The sequence below is a fragment of the Strix uralensis genome, chromosome 7, assembly GCF_047716275.1.
Source record: "Strix uralensis isolate ZFMK-TIS-50842 chromosome 7, bStrUra1, whole genome shotgun sequence".
NCBI lineage: Eukaryota > Metazoa > Chordata > Aves > Strigiformes > Strigidae > Strix > Strix uralensis.
In genome coordinates, this window is record NC_133978.1 from 36,480,764 (window position 1) to 36,498,036 (window position 17,273).

The 17,273-nt window shown below is 37.4% G+C and overlaps 1 protein-coding gene across 4 annotated transcripts in view; it reads left to right on the forward strand.

Moving 5' to 3' along the window:
* The window catches only part of INPP5F (inositol polyphosphate-5-phosphatase F), a 45,257-nt gene that overhangs the window by 14,798 nt on the left and 13,186 nt on the right, over positions 1 to 17,273 (forward strand). For 3 of the 4 annotated variants that reach the window (XM_074875416.1, XM_074875417.1, XM_074875414.1), the window contains exons 2-10: positions 31 to 111; positions 6,566 to 6,702; positions 8,099 to 8,227; positions 8,945 to 9,112; positions 9,423 to 9,479; positions 11,053 to 11,251; positions 13,663 to 13,842; positions 15,696 to 15,763; positions 16,109 to 16,233. In XM_074875416.1, the coding sequence (XP_074731517.1) occupies positions 31 to 111; positions 6,566 to 6,702; positions 8,099 to 8,227; positions 8,945 to 9,112; positions 9,423 to 9,479; positions 11,053 to 11,251; positions 13,663 to 13,842; positions 15,696 to 15,763; positions 16,109 to 16,233 (1,144 nt within the window). Of the gene's footprint in view, positions 1 to 30; positions 112 to 6,565; positions 6,703 to 7,590; positions 7,810 to 8,098; positions 8,228 to 8,944; positions 9,113 to 9,422; positions 9,480 to 11,052; positions 11,252 to 13,662; positions 13,843 to 15,695; positions 15,764 to 16,108; positions 16,234 to 17,273 lie in introns of those variants that run through there. The other variant, XM_074875418.1, reaches the window with a different exon arrangement.

Here is a 17,273-nt window from a genome sequence, read left to right on the forward strand (position 1 = left end):
AAAACAGGAGTTCTGTTCTTTGTTTTTCAGCTACTGATCTTCTTCTGGCTTGGAATCCTATCTGTCTGGGCCTGGTAGAAGGAGTCATTGGTAAAGTTCAGCTTCATACAGGTATGTGGCAGATTCTGTGGTCTTTTTAGTGCTAATACACTTTGTTTTAAAATCAGTGATACTGCAAATAATACCATGTGACTCAAATAGAATTATGTACTGTTCTTTGCAATGGAGGAGTACTCCCCAACTATGTGAATTTGTCAGAGTGATTATGTTATAGCTGCAGATGCAAATTCCGTCTCCTTTCCAGTATATGTGTTTTGGATTGTCATGGTCTTGTAAAAATAGAGAACTGCATTCACAAAGAGTAGAAATTTGTGTTTGAAGTTCTGAGACTCAGTGTGACATGCATAAAATTCTCGCACCTTTTTGAATAATCCTTTCAAGCATTTTTTTGTTCTCCTGTGGTACAGTGTGGAACCTAATGATGGAATCTTTTACAAAACTATAAGGCTTGAATTCTCAATGCTATATGAAAACCCAAAGACTAATGACTACCTTGGTAGATGACTATTTGAAAATAAAGGAACACTTGAACTTATTTGTAGCTAAATGTAAGACAAAATGAAAGCAGGTGTAGAATGCATTGTGATTTAATGTTAAGTCTGTCTCTGATTCTACCTTTTCCTGTAAAGTAAGGTCAGTGCGCTTTTAGCTTCAGTCAGCTGCAAATTCCTGTAGCCATAATAAATATTTGTTTTAATATATGCCAGCTTTATCTAGAAAGATTCTTCTGCCAGTAGATCTCTGGATATTTATTTACTGACAGGTAGGAAAACTAGCTGTAAACTCTGCTTCATTTACTGTGTGTGCTGTTCTTTCTGTGAATGCTTAGACCCTGCATTTAAAGTAGTGCCGGGCAATATGATCAATACAGGTAAAGTTTCAAGTGTGTTCCAGGATAACAGAATGGATTAAGTGCTGAAATAGATCAGATGTTTGTGGTCTGCTGAATAGAAGCAGATTAATCAAGATGGCAGTGGCATACTAGCAATAGAGGAGGAAGGAAAACGGCGACTGGTACACCACTGCATGAGCGTATGACAGATCTTGTTCTAGGAAATGCTTTGCTCCATAGCTCCTGTAACCCCTAGGTCTTGTTTCTGAGAGTAATAGTTCAGGGCCCATCTCTCTGAAATTTACGATCACATCCTCTTTCCAGTTGCATCACTTAATCTTCTTTGAATTTCATGTCATGTTTTTGTCTGTGCTCATTCTACAGATCTATTCAGCCATCCTTTTTCAGATCTGATGATATGAAGTGCTTCAGACTGCCATCTCACTTTCTCTTCTCATCCAGGTTGTCTGTGCTGTTCAGCATGTGCTGTTCATGATGAATGACGGCTAAACTGCAGTAATGACCTCCTCCTGCTGTGGGAAAATGCTCAATGATTGTTTTTAGCATGTTTTTTCTGTGTGTTGTGGTTTGGGTTTTTGGCTTTTTTTAAATTTATTTTCTAAACCAAGGACTTTGGTACACAAAGGCCTTCCCCCCTCTCTCTAGGGAGTCTAGTATAGAAGTCTTTGAAGGGGGAGACTGTGTCAAATCCTTTCTGGAAGGTCTAGTATGTTAAGGCAACCAAATATCCTTGCATGTGTGCTTATTGTGAGGCACTTCCTCTGCTTATGAAAGCTGAGTTCAAACTTTCCCCAGCATGTGACACTTCAACAGTTGCCAGCTTGTTGTTGTCAAATAAATTATCAGGTAATAAGCCTGAGATCTGGTCATCTTTCCATGTGCACTGTAGAGCTACCAAATCAATTATGCTCGTCCAGGCACTCCATTCAGTTGCTGCTTAGGCCAGTGGAAGCATTTTGTTTCTGCATCAGATGACACCATCACAAACTGTTAATGGACTGTCCTTCTTGCTATCAATATTCTGGTGTTTAGTGATGCAACTGTCCTGTAAACAGACACTTATTTTTCTACCTTAAAATGTCTGAAGAAAGATACAATCTCTAGCTATTTATCCTTATTCTTCTGCTGAGAACTGTTCTCCCTTGAATCTGCTGGCAGTTGCTGCTGAGTGTTCCGTGTGGGGCTGCAGTTGAAACGAGAGGGCTGGCTGAGATGTCTTTATTACATAGGTGTCTTGAAGCCTATTATTGTCAATGAACTCTCAATTGATCATATTCAAGTGTAGTTTTATGTAATCTTCTAGCTGAATCATCTAGCACTCTGTAACAGTAACCTGTCTTTGTTACTTATTCTTGTATCAATCTTTGTCACCTGGAAACTTTTATCAGCAGAAGTTGTATAAATATTTAACATTGCTGGACTAGTATCTCCAGACTTACTGAGTACTGTGCTGTGGAAACTGGGCGAAATGCTTTTTTCCCAGAGCTGATCTGTAACAGGAGGACTTGTTGCTCTGATTTTTTTCTCCGCTGACCCCACACTGTAAGGATCAGACAACTTAATTTGAAGCTCTTTTGGCTAACTAGAGTCCTGTATGGCCTTGTCCTGCTTAGAACCTTGTCATTAGCTGTTGTTGGAAAGAAGTACTGGTGTGTTTTAAAAATGCTTAGCACACACTGACTGGTACTGGAAAATTTAAATACCTGTTTAACTATTGAAGTTGCTACCTGTGTACTCTAAAGCTGTCACTAAGCGTATATGCACTTTAATATCTTGGGCATAGATCCTTACATGTTTTTGAAAGATTTGCTTAATGCAGAAATGCCGGAGTAGTCCTAAAATGACCTTGAAATGTCCCTGTAGTCAGTATTGGGCTGTCCTTAATTTAGCATTGAAATACTCTTGCCAAATTGCTGTAACTAGGGATGGAATTTCACTTACTCTTGATCCTGCAGATTTTATTGCTGACCTACTACAGGAGAATTTGTAGGAAAGCTTCTGTGGCAGGGAAGCAGTCTTGTAGAAGCGAGCTAGCCAATATTACATGGTTTGTTTTTTAATTCTTTAAAGAGACTTTTTGCCATGAGACGGTCAGTTGTACATCTGGACATAACTGTACACTCACATTGGAGATGAAAGTCTGCTTGAAGTATCATTTGGTTCTTCCCCAATACTGAATTTTCTTAAACATCAAGATGCTTTTTAATTTTTTAATTTAAATCCAAATTAAATGCTGCTGGCAAGGTTCCATAGACTCAGTAGACAGAAGGGAAGTGGAGTTCTTCCTTTCCTATCCCCAGGAAAGGAAGGCTGCTTTTTGTTAGCATGCCTCTGAATCTTGGTACAAACAATGAGTGGTTCAGCATCTGAAATATCTTCAGTGAGACGTAACTACTGCCACTTCTAACTTCATCCAATCAACAACTTAAAACATTCTTTTTGCATGCAACTAATTTTTCTTATTTTTTGTTACCTGAATAACTTAAAATGGTAGCATGGAATTTCTTGGCTAAAATCAAAATACTTGCAAAAAGCAGGATTTAAAGTTAAGCACAGTTTAAGAAAAGTTACAGCAAATGTATCCAGGGAAAGAAAATGCTAGATTGTTTGGGAAGCGTTAGAGAAAATAGCAGTGGTGTGCTGACTGTTGAAGTGAAAGAGGAGCTAAATTCCTGTTTTAGTGAGGAATTGGAAGTAATAGCTTTAGATATAGTACTTCAAATTAATTGTTGCCATCTGCTCTGCCATAGTTCATAAAAACACTAGAAATGAACATCAGATCTTGAGATGATTTAAAACATGTACTCTTCTGCAATGACATGTAGCTGCAGTGTTCTTCTGTACATACCATACCTCCCATGTCGAGTAGACAATGATTTTTTTTTTTTAAAGCTATTCTATGGGACTACTTTTATCTGCAGAAACAACTACTCTATTTGGGGATTCAGTTATTTAGATATTGCTGGCAACCATAATATGATGCTATGGTTATTGTTGAAACTTTTACTGTAGGGCATACTTTATCTGCATAATTACTTCCTGACTGTTTTCTTTTTATCTGCTGGGGAATTCCTGTTTTCTTTCAATGTTCTGTGGCTCTGGCTATAATACAGATAGTTTTGAAATGTACACCAAGATGACTTTTGAGTGCATTTTTAAAAATGGTAAAAGGATACAGAACTCAATTGGCTGTATTGAGCTCTTAAGTTCTTGTTTACTGCTACCAGGGTTTGTTAATACGAAGTAAACCAAAGTGTACCCAGAGACTTTTTTTCTTTTCTGGTTTTCACTAAGGTGTATCTGCTTAGAAATGCCTTTACATTATACTTTTTTCCAGTGGAATCATGTTCATTATTTCCCTGGAACTCTAGATGGTACCCTTTCTTAAGAGTATCTGTTTTGTTTATTGACATACTCTGGTGGTCTCCTCATAGGATTAAGTTGTGTGGTTAACCTTCTCTAGGTGGGAATAGATGAGATTATAGGACTGTCCACCAGGAATATCTATCTGGATGCCCTATTGTATTACCCTTCTGTTCGGCTTGGATTACCCTGAGTTTCTAGAGACTGTGTTTTTGCCTACTGGAAAGCAATATAAAAAATGGTAGACCATTTTTTTAAATAAAGCAGTAGACATCATCATCTGTTGCTGGCGGTTTTGGCAGCATTTCAATTTCCCCTTTTTAAAAGGATTTTCTTACCTATTCATTGGTTTTTTCACTGTTGCATAGAATCTGTCCTGTTTTCCTCAGCTTCCCTTTTCTTATTTCCACCTTATCTCCATGGTTGCTAGGTGGAATGCTGGAGGCAAGGACAGGTGTTCTCCAAGTAGTGTTGCCTGTACCTGTACAGAGAAGCTGTTCCAGCACCTGCTGTCAGTGAGGATAACTGTCTTGCTGGCACTTGCTGTGACTCTCTTGTCCTTATTTGTTATCCTTTGACGGGTTTTTAGGAGACTGTGCTTATGTCACAGCATTGAGTAACCTGGTCCAACCTCAGAGCTGACCCTGCTTGAGCAGGGTGACATCCTGAAATCCCTGCCAACCTGACTCGTCTCTGATCCTGTAGAGATTATGATTCTGATGCCGTGTTCAGGAAGTAGTGCAGGACTCCCTTTAGAACATCACATACATTAAATAAGTGGTGTACGTCTTCATTCCCCTTCCCCTACTCCCTTTTGGGGGGCGGCTGCTGGTTCTCACAGCACATTTGTAATTATAAGGGTCTAATTTTTAAAGGCTTCTTAGTACCCACCCAACATAACCACATCTCTTTTCTAAAGATAGTAATATATAATCAGCATAAGGAGTGGAGTGTCATAACACACAGCAGTCTATTTACAATGATTATTCCTTTTCTTTAGACAGAAGAAACTGATGCTTATACATGTCGTGTTAGATTTGGGCTAAAGTGTTCAAGATTTTTTTTTTTTAATTGCAGTTACTGGGAAGATGCTCACAATTTTGATAGAGCTTTAATTCTATGCTGAGAGTATATTAGAAAACTTGGGAAAGAGAACAATTCTGGGTGTCCTGTGACTTTAAACATGTTATCCTGGGTTTTTCTTAAGCACTCAGAGGATAAAATACTGTTTAGAATTTACTGAGCAAGGAAAACAGACTATTTTCTGTAAAGCCTCTAAACAGATTTTTCAGAGCCTATATATTGTGTCATGTGTTATGCCTTTGAATACGATCTACTGTCACAAATGTGGAAGCATATTTAAGTCTACCATAGCAGGCATTTAATGTCTGTATATGACCTCTTCACTTAAACTCAGGTGGTTGTTTCTCAGCTGGGAGAAATAGTGAGTGTGTATGTGTGTCTCTAAGACTTTCTGTACCTTTTTCATCTCTCTTAACAGAACTCTCACATTTGACTCAAAAGCCCAACATACTATTAGCATGCCAGTGATCTAACCAAGGGATTAAAATCTAGAAGCTAATGTCTAGGCACTATTCAGCAGTCAGTGGGAATGTTGTTCTTCTGTTTCCCTGTCTCTTTAAAATGTTGGAACTATAATTGTAGATTGAATATGTGTATGGAATGCACCTGTTACCAATATCTTAATTAATCTTTGGCTCATTAATTTCTATGCCACTTAGATGCATGTACTTCAGAAATGATGTTGTGAAGCTTTAAGCATATGTGAGCTGCTTTATGATGCAGTCCATGTTTGCTCACCAGATTTCTTAACTCATGAATCTTGTAGTCAGATATTACCTGTGTCTGTCTTGTTTGCCATTTTATACACAACAGAAGGTACAAAGGGAAAATTTTAGCTTGCTGTCTGAGCTCCAGCTATTCTTTTCAAATTGTACTGCTGTTAGTGACATGGGTGGGTAAGTGCATCATCCTAGAGACTGCCTAATGCTATAGGTGAAGCAGTAGTAACTTTACCTCTAATGGGTAAGTCTATGAAATAGTTAATCTCCTTATTATATTAGAGAGGGAATAAGTATTGGTTTTTAGAGTGGGTTTTTTTATTGCAGTGCATAATAACAAAATATAGCAATAGTGAGTCATCATTCACTGGAGTCTCCTAGTCAGATGGTTCCTGGCAGGGGTTTTACATTGGGGAGAAGCTTCTGGCAGACTAATCAAAGTAAATGCCTGACAGACAAATCAAAGCCTCTACTAATCTTTTTCCAGATTTACCATGGTGGCTACTTTTAATTCGTCAGAAAGCATTGATTGGCAAACTTCCAGGAGACCATGAGGTTTGCAAAATAACAAAGATTGCAGTGATTCCACTTTCTGAAACAGAGCCTCAGGATCTAGAATTAGAGGTATGACTATCTTCAATGAATTCTGACTTCCCCCTCCTGCTTCAGTGAAATGTAAATGTGAAATATAATAGTTAAAGACATGCCTCTTATCTCTTTTTTCCTGGTATATGCAGACATATTGAACATTTCATGCTTTTTAAATGCTGGGTTTTGATAAAATTTTTATTTTTTTAAATAGAAATAGCAATTTCTGCTAGGGAGGGAAAATAGAATAAAATTATACTCAAATTTTATAAAGGCCCTTGAAAATGACACACAAGAACAAAATTTTATTAGTGTAATTGAGCAACAGATTATTTGAGAACAGAACTGAATCCACTGGAATCATCTAAAGGGACAAAGCTGTAAACTAGGACAGGAACCTTGCTTTTTTTACTTTTTTAGAAAAAAAGCTTTCCTGATTACCTCTTAATGACTAGGATGGTAAGACCTTCAATAAATCCCAGTACTCGAAGATGATCTACATGGTGGTTAGTAGAATGTTGGGAGAACAATTCTGTCTCAAGGCTTTGTGTTTCATTTTTGAATGTGTGTGGTGGAGGGGATGATGATGGAGGGACAGGATGACTTGCGATAGTCTCTATGGTGTCTGTCTGACAGCATGAGAACCCTTCCCTGAAGAGGGAGAGAGTAACATGGAATCTCCAAAGCTTTGGTGGAACTCTGGGAGCATGAAAAGCTGCTGAAGCACTGCTTCAGAGTCTGGACATTAGAACCTCCCAAGGTCTGGGATAGAAGAATATGCCTTAATCTAGATTTAATACCTTCCTGTTCTTAGTCATGTAGACAAGAACATACCACATCAGCTTGGTGCTTCTGTGCTGAGAAACTGGTACAAGAACTCAGATTTGCAATTCCTTCTCTCAAATACTTCAAATTTCTTACTCCTGAGGTTATCCCTGAATATCTCATCTGTGGTTTTTGGGGAAGAAGCTGTCATTTCTTTACCCTCTGAATCAGAAGAGAGTATATTTTTTGTTAATGGATGCTTTTGCTTCCATCCTGTTTTGGAATCTTAATTCTACAACTTGGCTTCAAGGGAAACCCTTCCTTTAAATGTTGCAGAATGTTTTTCAAAAGAGAATGGATAAAGGAAAAACAATATAAGTGAGTAATACTGATTTATACTGTAATTTGTGTGGGAAGTTGAGGTGGGTCTGGATAGTCAAGTCATGTCAAATTGAGGCAGGCATTCTCACAATCATAGGAGAAAATGCCTTTTATAAAAAAAAGAGAATTATGCTATAGATGGAAACTTGCATGTTTTCCCTGTATTAGAGTGTCTTCCCTAGGTTTGTGGACATTGCAGTCTTGCTTTTGTAGACTTCAATTTAAATTTCCCTGAACTTTTTAAAGAGTATTTAAGTATTGGCTTTAATTCAATATTATTATTTAGCTTTGTAAAAAGCACCATTTTGGGATAAACAAGCCAGAGAAGATTACACAGTCCCCAGATGACACAAAATTCCTGCTGAAGACTCTTACTCAAATTAAATCAAATGTGTCTGCTCCAAATAAAAAGAAGGTAAAGCTTTCTACTGTTTTCTTGATTTTTTTTCAAAATATGTAGTTGATAATTCAAAGGTTGTGGTGGATCATCAAATGGAGTACTAAGACCTAAAAAGAGAACTAGTGAAAAACTGCAGAATGTGCACCTACTGTCTTGAAGTTCAGTTTAATTTTTGATTATTTAACTGTGGCTCTTCTATGATTTTTCATTTTGTTATTATGTAATTTTGGTAGAATTACTAATAGAGTGCCTTTGTACCAGGATTAGCTTCTAATGGGATTCTAAACTTCTACAAATTGCTCTGCATAAGCATCTCATAACATAGAATTGGAGACAAAATTTAGTGCACAGTTCCTGAGAGAGCACCATACAATCTTATCGAAATGCTTTTAACACAGTAATGGCTTGGGTTAGAAAGTCCAAACAATATTTAAAATTAGAACAGGTAGATGCAATATTTCTTAAACTCTTGAGATTGAAACATACCACTTAAATGGAAGCTCCAGAAGTTTCAGAGCCTAGCTGCTTTGAATGCCCTTACTACTAAAAGTAATACCATGGTATTTCTGAAGATGCTGTCCCTTGTCTTTATCTCTGCTAGGAATTTTGAGATCCTGCTTCTCAATGGGAAAATGTTTGTCCTACAAGGTTAGAAATGGTATTTAGCAAATATGGCTGATGTCTTTTTCAATCAAAGAGAAAGACGTAAGAAAGCTGTTACTTTTCTTTCAGATTAAAGAAAGCAAAGAGAAAGAGAGGCTGGAGAAGAGATTATTGGAAGAGTTGTTCAAAATGTTCATGGATTCAGACTCCTTTTACTACAGCTTGACCTATGACCTAACAAATTCTGTGCAGAGGCAGAGTGCGTGTGAGAAAATTAACTTACCACTGTGGCGAAAAGTAAGTTTTTTTTTTTTTTCCTTTTGGTAAACATGCCGTTCAATAACGTATGTGATCCAGACTTGACTGGTCACATTCTTTGCTGGTATAATCTACAGCAACTGAAGATCTTGCCCTGTAACCAGCTTTAGTGCAAGGAAATGAAACAAAAGTCTCCAGCAGCATGTCTTAAAGTGAGCTGTTATATTCAAAAGCAGTGAACACTATGTATGTATGTACAGTTGTGGTGAATAACATTGGTGTCTTTACCAAAGATATTGCCAAACCTTAATTAAAATATTGCAAAAGCTGCCCTTTTTCTTTTAAACAGGTTGATGACAGATTCTTTTGGAACAAGCACATGATTGAAGATCTCATCAGCATTGATGTGAGTCTCATTTCTAGTGATGTGTATTATGAGAACCATTCTTTAGTTTTAGTTGAAATGTTTACTTAAGGCCTCACAGAAGTTTACTTAAAAACCTGCTTGGCAGATGGTCAGGATCAGGGCTGTGCCTTCTGAAGCTGAGCAGCTGACATTACCTTCTTCTATCAGCCAGCTTTCCAGTGGCCTTCTAGTTAGCCTGTCGTCATTGCTAATGAATGAACATCAATGGAATTTAAAATTTTATTATAATAAAACAATGCAGAATAACTTGTGTGATATGTTTGTGCTGATTTCTGAAGGTAAACTTAAGATGTATTAATCTGTGAAATAGAAAATCCCTGGACAGAGCTGAACTTGATAAGGAGGAGGAGCCAGAAAAAGAAACTCTGAATTGCAAGGTTTTTTTGAGACAACATTTTGTCTTCCTAAGTGGAGAATACTGTTTTTTCTCCTTGAACAGAGTAGCTGGTCAGTGTGACGATAGTGTAGAACAAGTTATTCTGAACAGCTGTTAAGAGTAGATAAAGTATTTTCCTGGCTAATGAGCACATAAACATAGAACAACCACTCTTTATCTTCAAAAGATGATCTCACTTCATTTTAAATTGACCTTGATGATAAAGGACTGAGTTACTAACTAATACATGCCAGCTTAGACCAAGTCTTAGATGTTTTTTTTTAAAGATGACAGCACACATCCTTACCTTGTGCTCTGCATCTCTCATTAATAATTTTACATACTCTAATGGTTATGGAGTCAGAGCAGGGTAAACCTAGATGCCCTGAAAAGTTGTGTATAATGCAGGAGTTTAGGTGTATTTTTCGTGTTATAAGATGCAAATGGATAACCTTGAATTAGTAGGGAATTAGAGTCTCAACTCTGTTTAAGAAATTGAGGTTTTAGGGTGACAAAGCACTAACGTGCAGAGCCCTGAACCAGTTGGCTTGGGTACTAAGTTGGCCCATACAAAGCTTATGTTAATATGTTTTGCTGAAAACAGGCTAACAACATTACAATTTTAAATTTTTATCTATTGACCTATATAAATGTAATATACTATATGTCCACATAGGTGTTGTAGAAACTACCTTAAAGCAGAAACTAGGTAATAAATTACTTATACTTCCTGCTGTACCTGAACTGACTATCCTTGTCTTTGACGTGAGAAGTTACTACTTCAAGCTTTTAATGTGCTTAAACATCAGGTGTAACATTGTATTGAAAACTCCCTTTGGGGAAACTGGACAAGAAGTTTTTAAATATTGCAGGGTTTTCTTCTGTCCCTAGATAGCTGGGAGTAAGGAAGGCTTTTTGCCTTGCCTTGATTCAGCTTTCTTAATCTCCACAGAAGACTCTTAAATTGCTTTCTCTTTCTTCCTACTGATTTAAAAGCCCTACAACTAATGGAGGAAAACTGCTGGTACCTCTTACAGAAATAAGACAAGGATATGGCAAAAACTTCTTAAAACATGAAAAGCATGTGAAGCAACTGTTTATAAACATGAGAAATGGCAGAAATAACTGTAGGTAATATAGAACCAACAGAATGTAAATGTTTTTTGTAACCTTCAGAATGCTGAAGTGGACTTCTGGATTATACCCATCATACAAGGATTTGTGCAAATTGAAGAACTTGTAGTAAACTATAGTGAATCTTCTGATGATGATAAGAGCAGTCCTGAAACTCCTCCTCAGGAATCAACTTGTGTAGATGACATTCATCCAACATTTCTGGTGGCACTTATTTCACGCCGGAGTCGGCACAGAGCTGGTAGGCAAACATAGTTCAAGGTATCGGGATTGTTCCTGAACACTGGAGAGGGATGAAGAAGATAAAACTTGAGTGCTGTGTTGTTCAGCAGATAGCTTTTGTCAAAGTGCTACAGCCTTTCCTGCTTATAGGAGGAAAAGAAAAGGCTATGGTGCATACAGCACTACACAGCTGTTGCTTAGAGTGGTTACCACGTGAACTTTGCTAGTCTCTTGAGCACTGAATGCATCTTTGGAGGACACAGTTCTGAGACAAAGTTCCATCTTTGCAAAGAATATGTTGATTAGGACCTTGTGTACAGTTCTGTCCTGATGTATTTCAGTAGGCCTGGGTGACAGCTAAGTTTTCACAGGTTTTTCTTTGAGGGCTTTGACAGCAGCTGAATAGAGACTTGAAAAGGCGTGTGTGTGCGTGCCTGCATTGCAAGAGATGTTTATGTAGGTCCAAGGTGTGAAATAAGAACCATACTTTAGTCTTGCACCTTATTTGACTTATGCTAATAGTAGCAAGGCAAAAAAAGATGATTCCCTTTCCTTAGGACACAGAAAGAAAGATTGAACCCTTTACACTTTAGTAGATCCTGTTCAACTCTAAGCATTTTAAGATTTTTAAGATATTCTCTACTGTGTCCAACTCCTTTCCTACATAGTCAGGTTTTTAACATGTCAAAAAACCACGCTCCCCAGGGTTTTTTTTCCTTACCTTAATATGGGACTGGCCTTTGTACCACAGCTCACTTCAATGCATTTAATTCAGTTCCCAGGAGAATTATTTGTCAGAACAACTCAGAGTAAATACTTGAGGGCTTCGGGGTAGTACCTAATTTGCAGTATGCCTTATTTATACTAAATTGTTTTACAGATACAGAAACTGAATTGCAGAGGGAAAATTTCTTATTGCTTTCCTCTTACTATTAATGACACTATGCTCATCTGATTGCTCGTCCAGAGCATAAACTGTGTAGAACTTTCCCCCTTGACATAAAAATAAAATTTTCAGTAAATTGATGTTTTGAAGAATAATTATAGGATTGTTTAATTCGTTCTGTAATACATAATTTTAGCCAAGAGTTTAAAGTGTTTTCATTTCTGAAATATTGTAGTTAAAAAACCCACCCCTAAAAAAAAAACCCAGAGGAAACACTGATTTGAAAGCCTAAGATACTTCTATGTTAAATACACTGATTCTTTATTTGTCAGGCAGCTTGTCTGTGACTAAAAAAAAAACCAAACCAAAAAAAACCTCAAACCCACTGCACTAAATTATCAACATGCCCAAGACCTTAAGGAAAGGTATCATGAGATAAAGACAGCTGCTCTTAAGCTTAAGAGAGTAAGAGCCTAGTGTCTGCAAAAGTTGAGATGTTAAAAGAGAGCTGAAGTTTCCTGGGCAATGGTTTAGTTCGGGTTTTGGTGTAAGGGCCATTATTGGTGGCAGGACATAAGTAAAGGGTGTCTGAATCTTTGGTCTAAAAGCCCATGTTTGCTTAAAGGTCGTAATACTGCTCTGACATTTTGTGACCCTATAAAGGTCCCTATGATAGGTATTTTATATTCCTTTTGCTTCCCTATTTCTAACCTCTTCCCTTCTCTCCCATAGTCCTTAGCTCCTTACCTAGTGCTGTTGTGGTTCAGTTCAAAAGTTTGGTCTAGTGCTACTTCAGGACTTGGAACAGAGTTGTTTTGATTCTGTGGAACTGAATTTTTGTGCTATAAACCATGGCCTTGAATCTTGCTTCAACTCTCTTTACTTACTTTCTCCATCCCTTGCTACCACCTGCATCCTTTCTGAAATGGTGATGTACTTTACTTTGAGGAAGGGATATGCAAACCTCCACATGCAAACACTTATCTGTTCTGTTTAATGATCAGATCAGAGATGGCTAGGCAAAAACCACGTAGTCAGAAGAGCAGTATCAGTTCTTAATGTGCAGAATTAGTTACACAGGTTAAAATGAGGGCAGGATGTCTTCTGTGTTGTGGAACATGCAGATCTTCTTGGGCTGTTTGTGGGATCTCTTATTGCGAGAAGTGGAGCATCTATCAGTAAAAGTGGCCTTAGGTTCATGGAGAATACTGAGCACTAAAGTAAAACTTTCTGCAAAACTTGACAAAACAGGAAGTAATTTATCCTTTAGTGTGGAATAAATATATCTGTGACTTTATACTGCCAGTAGACTGCCTTGCCGCATCAACTTACTTTCCGCTGCTTGTAGTATATCAGTAAATAAACTTTATCCATATAATTAACATAACTTTTGGGGATTAGACTAGGATAGGAGTGACTTTTACCATTGATCATGGATTTTGTCTAGAACTGTTGTTTTTTACTGTTTTTGACAACAGTAACACAAGTTATTAATGTTTAAGACTATTACTTAAGTATGAATTGATCATTCTCATTCCTCCTAGGAATGCGGTATAAGCGAAGAGGTGTTGATAAAAATGGAAATGTGGCAAATTATGTTGAGACGGAGCAACTGATTCATGTTCATAATCATACTCTTTCATTTATACAAACGAGAGGCTCTGTGCCTGTTTTCTGGAGCCAAGTTGGATATAGATATAACCCGCGGCCCCGACTGGACAAGAGTAAGTATTTGAGTGGAATACCTAAAGATCAGAGTTCCCTTAGAAGTAGGTTCATTGGAATGTTGCTTTACCACTAGTCTTTCAGTGGCACTTTCTAGAAGCTAGGAATAACAGTAACTCCTAGTCTAACTGCAACTATGCAGAGCTCTGACTTCTTATCCATTGTCTTGAATTTCAATATTTAATGAAGTACCCGTTTTATGTTTAATCTTACTCGTTGCAGTGTTTTCTGGGTTGGGAAGGGAGACAATTTGACTTCTTTTGAGAACCTCCTTAGACATTGATTCTTAACTTAGTGGACAAAGATATTCTTAACTTATGCTGAGGTTCCTTCTGCATTAAGAACTGCTATTTCAATGTGGGAAAACAGACATTTCACATAACACCAGTTTTGTAGTGTTCTTCTGTCTTCTCTGAAATTACATGCTATCTAGTGGACTTTGTCATATCTAAATTGCTTCCTTTTCCATTCAAAGATAATGCAAAAACTGAGACATGTAAGAATATTGACGAGACTGGGAAATGTGGATGTTTGTACAAACTAGATATTCATAGCCCGAACTTTCTTAAAAGATAGAGGTCAACAGAATCTTCTCTAGGTTTAGAACTGTAAAGGAGAAACTTTTCTTGGAAGGAAACTAGTATGTTCACGATCCTGTATAATCAGACTGCCACTGAATTGGGTTGACTGGCATCCTAGATCACAAGTATGTACTCCTCCAAGTCTAACTTGTGTGTTGACTTCATATTCTCCTCTAGCATTAGCAGGTCTGGTCTTCTGCCATTGAAGACTATTTTTAGGACTGAAAATAAAAAAATAAATCTGCTCTTTCAGAGGGGACTGTGATGTTGGAAAGTTAAAGGACTGTTTTCCCCTGTGTCTTCAGTAAGACCTAGTAAAAAGGGCCTTTGAGCTTGCTTAGGAACTTGGGCAAAGCACATAATCTTAAGTCAACAGGCAGTTGTTATCATTGCAAACTTAAGGAAAATGCATCAACAGATCAGGATTTCTTGTGATTTTTATACCAGACAATCTGGAGATTACTGGAGAGCAATGACTTGTTGCCACACCTTGGAAATGGGAATTTAAATAAATTCATAAAGTGAGGAAAATCAAACAACTCCGAACCTCCCCCCCAATATTTGGAAGCAACACTTGATTAGTTCCAACTGAAAGCTTGTGCTGTGACACCTGTTTATAGAGCTGAACAATTTTTTTGTTCATCTCTTTGTTTGTTTGTTTGTTTTCCTAATAGGATTAGTTTCAAAAACATTGAGGAATTACACTTAATTTGATAGATTTACAGATAGGAATTGGGGCATTGAGGCATCAGTGGTGCCTTGAATCAGTTGGATAGCATTTTGGGTTTTAGTTACAAGTAGTTTTGTTCTCTAGAACTGGATAACACTTTCACTATTATCCCTTGTCCTGCCCCCTTTGCAATTTGCAAACCTTTCTTATACTTCAGTTTGCTTTTTCAAAAGATGCAAAACAAATATAAGCACTCCTCATCTGGGAGGTGTTCATGTGAGTGTGTGGTGTGTATGCAAAGGGATTAAACAGGGTTATTAAATATTAAAATTTTGTCCAATCTGCTCTGCACTAAAAGCAAAATAAAGCAAAATTTAAGAATGGTGTTTCCTGTACACTATAGTAGTAGAACAATGTTGAAGTTGAGCAAATTGAAAGACAATTAAAAGTAATTCTGTACAGTGTGTTACGTTGTGTGTCCAAGTACTTAAATGAAGCTGTCTTGGTTTTTTTAAAGTATAGATTTGGGCATGATTTAATACTTCAAATGGGGCTTGTTGCTGAACAGACTGTTTCTGTCTAATGCTGCTCTGCCTTGTAGGTGAAAATGAAACGGTGTCCTGTTTTCGTGCACATTTTGAAGAACAGCTGAAAAATTACAAAAAGCAGGTGAGTGCTACATGATAAAATAATCATCTTATGAAAGTACAGGTGTTGAAAGCTAATGTTTTTAGTTTGTTGTTCGTGTTGGTGATATGGGTTGTGGTTTTAGAAGCCTGTGGAAGCCCCACTTTTGTGTACTTGTCCTGTGAATTCATAGCTTCTTTGTATTAAAATTCAGGTAGGCAGGTAACTGTTGGAGTTCGTTTGATCTTGGGTATAATATAGCAAAAATTGTAACTTCAATATTGCCTACGAATCTTTTAACTCTTGAGCTATTTTTTATTCCATTGTATGTATCTAAGCAAGTTGTGTAGCAGATGACAAGTGTTAAATTATTATATTTTTGAACAGGTTATTATTAATTTGGTGGATCAGACAGGCAGAGAGAAGATTATTGGAGATGCTTACCTTAAACAAGTTCTTCTGTACAATAATGCAAATCTGACTTATGTTTCATTTGACTTCCATGAGCACTGGTAAGAAACCTTTTAAAAATGTCACTTTGCATCTTTTTTTACGATCATGAAAGAAGAGTGGAAGGGAGGAGAAAAGCTATTATTATTTCTATTTCTGCATGAAACACTTTTCTTTTAAATAGGAAGGATACATTTTGTAAACTAAAGCACTGTAAAAGTTCAAGTTTGGGTAACCAAGCACTGCTGTTTGTTGATCTTGTATCTCTGACCTGTTAAATATGCAGTTTTTATTAGGCAAAGCTTAGAAGCTGTTATGTGTTTGAAGCAAGAGTTTCCTTAAACATGCTATGAATATAACACTGTGGCTGACCTGCTTTTCAAACTGCAGCATTCTGCTCTTAATTCTTTACTACAAGCCATCCTTCTGTTTCTCTTGCTTGTTTCTATAAGCATACGACGGGTTCTTTCAGGACCTTTATAAATAGCTGCAGTTTTCATGACTCTGCTCTGTTGGCATGGTCTAGTGCAGTGTTCACGTGCCCAAGCATGTGATCTGTCACACAGGCATGTATTTCTCATGCTTCCTTCAAGCAGACTGCATTTGTGTATGAATATGGGTTCTAAAAACTGTTTTAATCTTCATTTCCTAACTTAATCTAGGGATTGCATCTGGCCTGGGTAGGCATTACTGACTGAATGTCATTAGCAGATATTGTCTGAGAGGGGGAGGGAAAAGGAGGGGAAAAACCCCTCAAAGTAGTAATGGCCTTTGAGACTTCTAATAGGACTGTTGACGTCCTGAATTGATTTTATAAGGTTTTGTTTAAATGAGCTTTTATTTTTGTTTGTTTGCTTTTCTCCTAAGAACTGATGTAGTGACCAGGACTCTTTATTTTTGCACTGTGAGCATGAGTGAATAGAGAATGATACTGCAAACAACCTGGTGGCGTGGGGGTAGGAGGGGATGATGTGTCTGTGGGTGTTTTTTCTGTCTAATCACTGGTAAAGCAGGGCAGGCCATACCAGTTTCAAATTTGTAGTGGTTAATTTTGTTGAGACACTGCCTAAAATAAGAACAGTGTGTTGCACATGCCTGAATA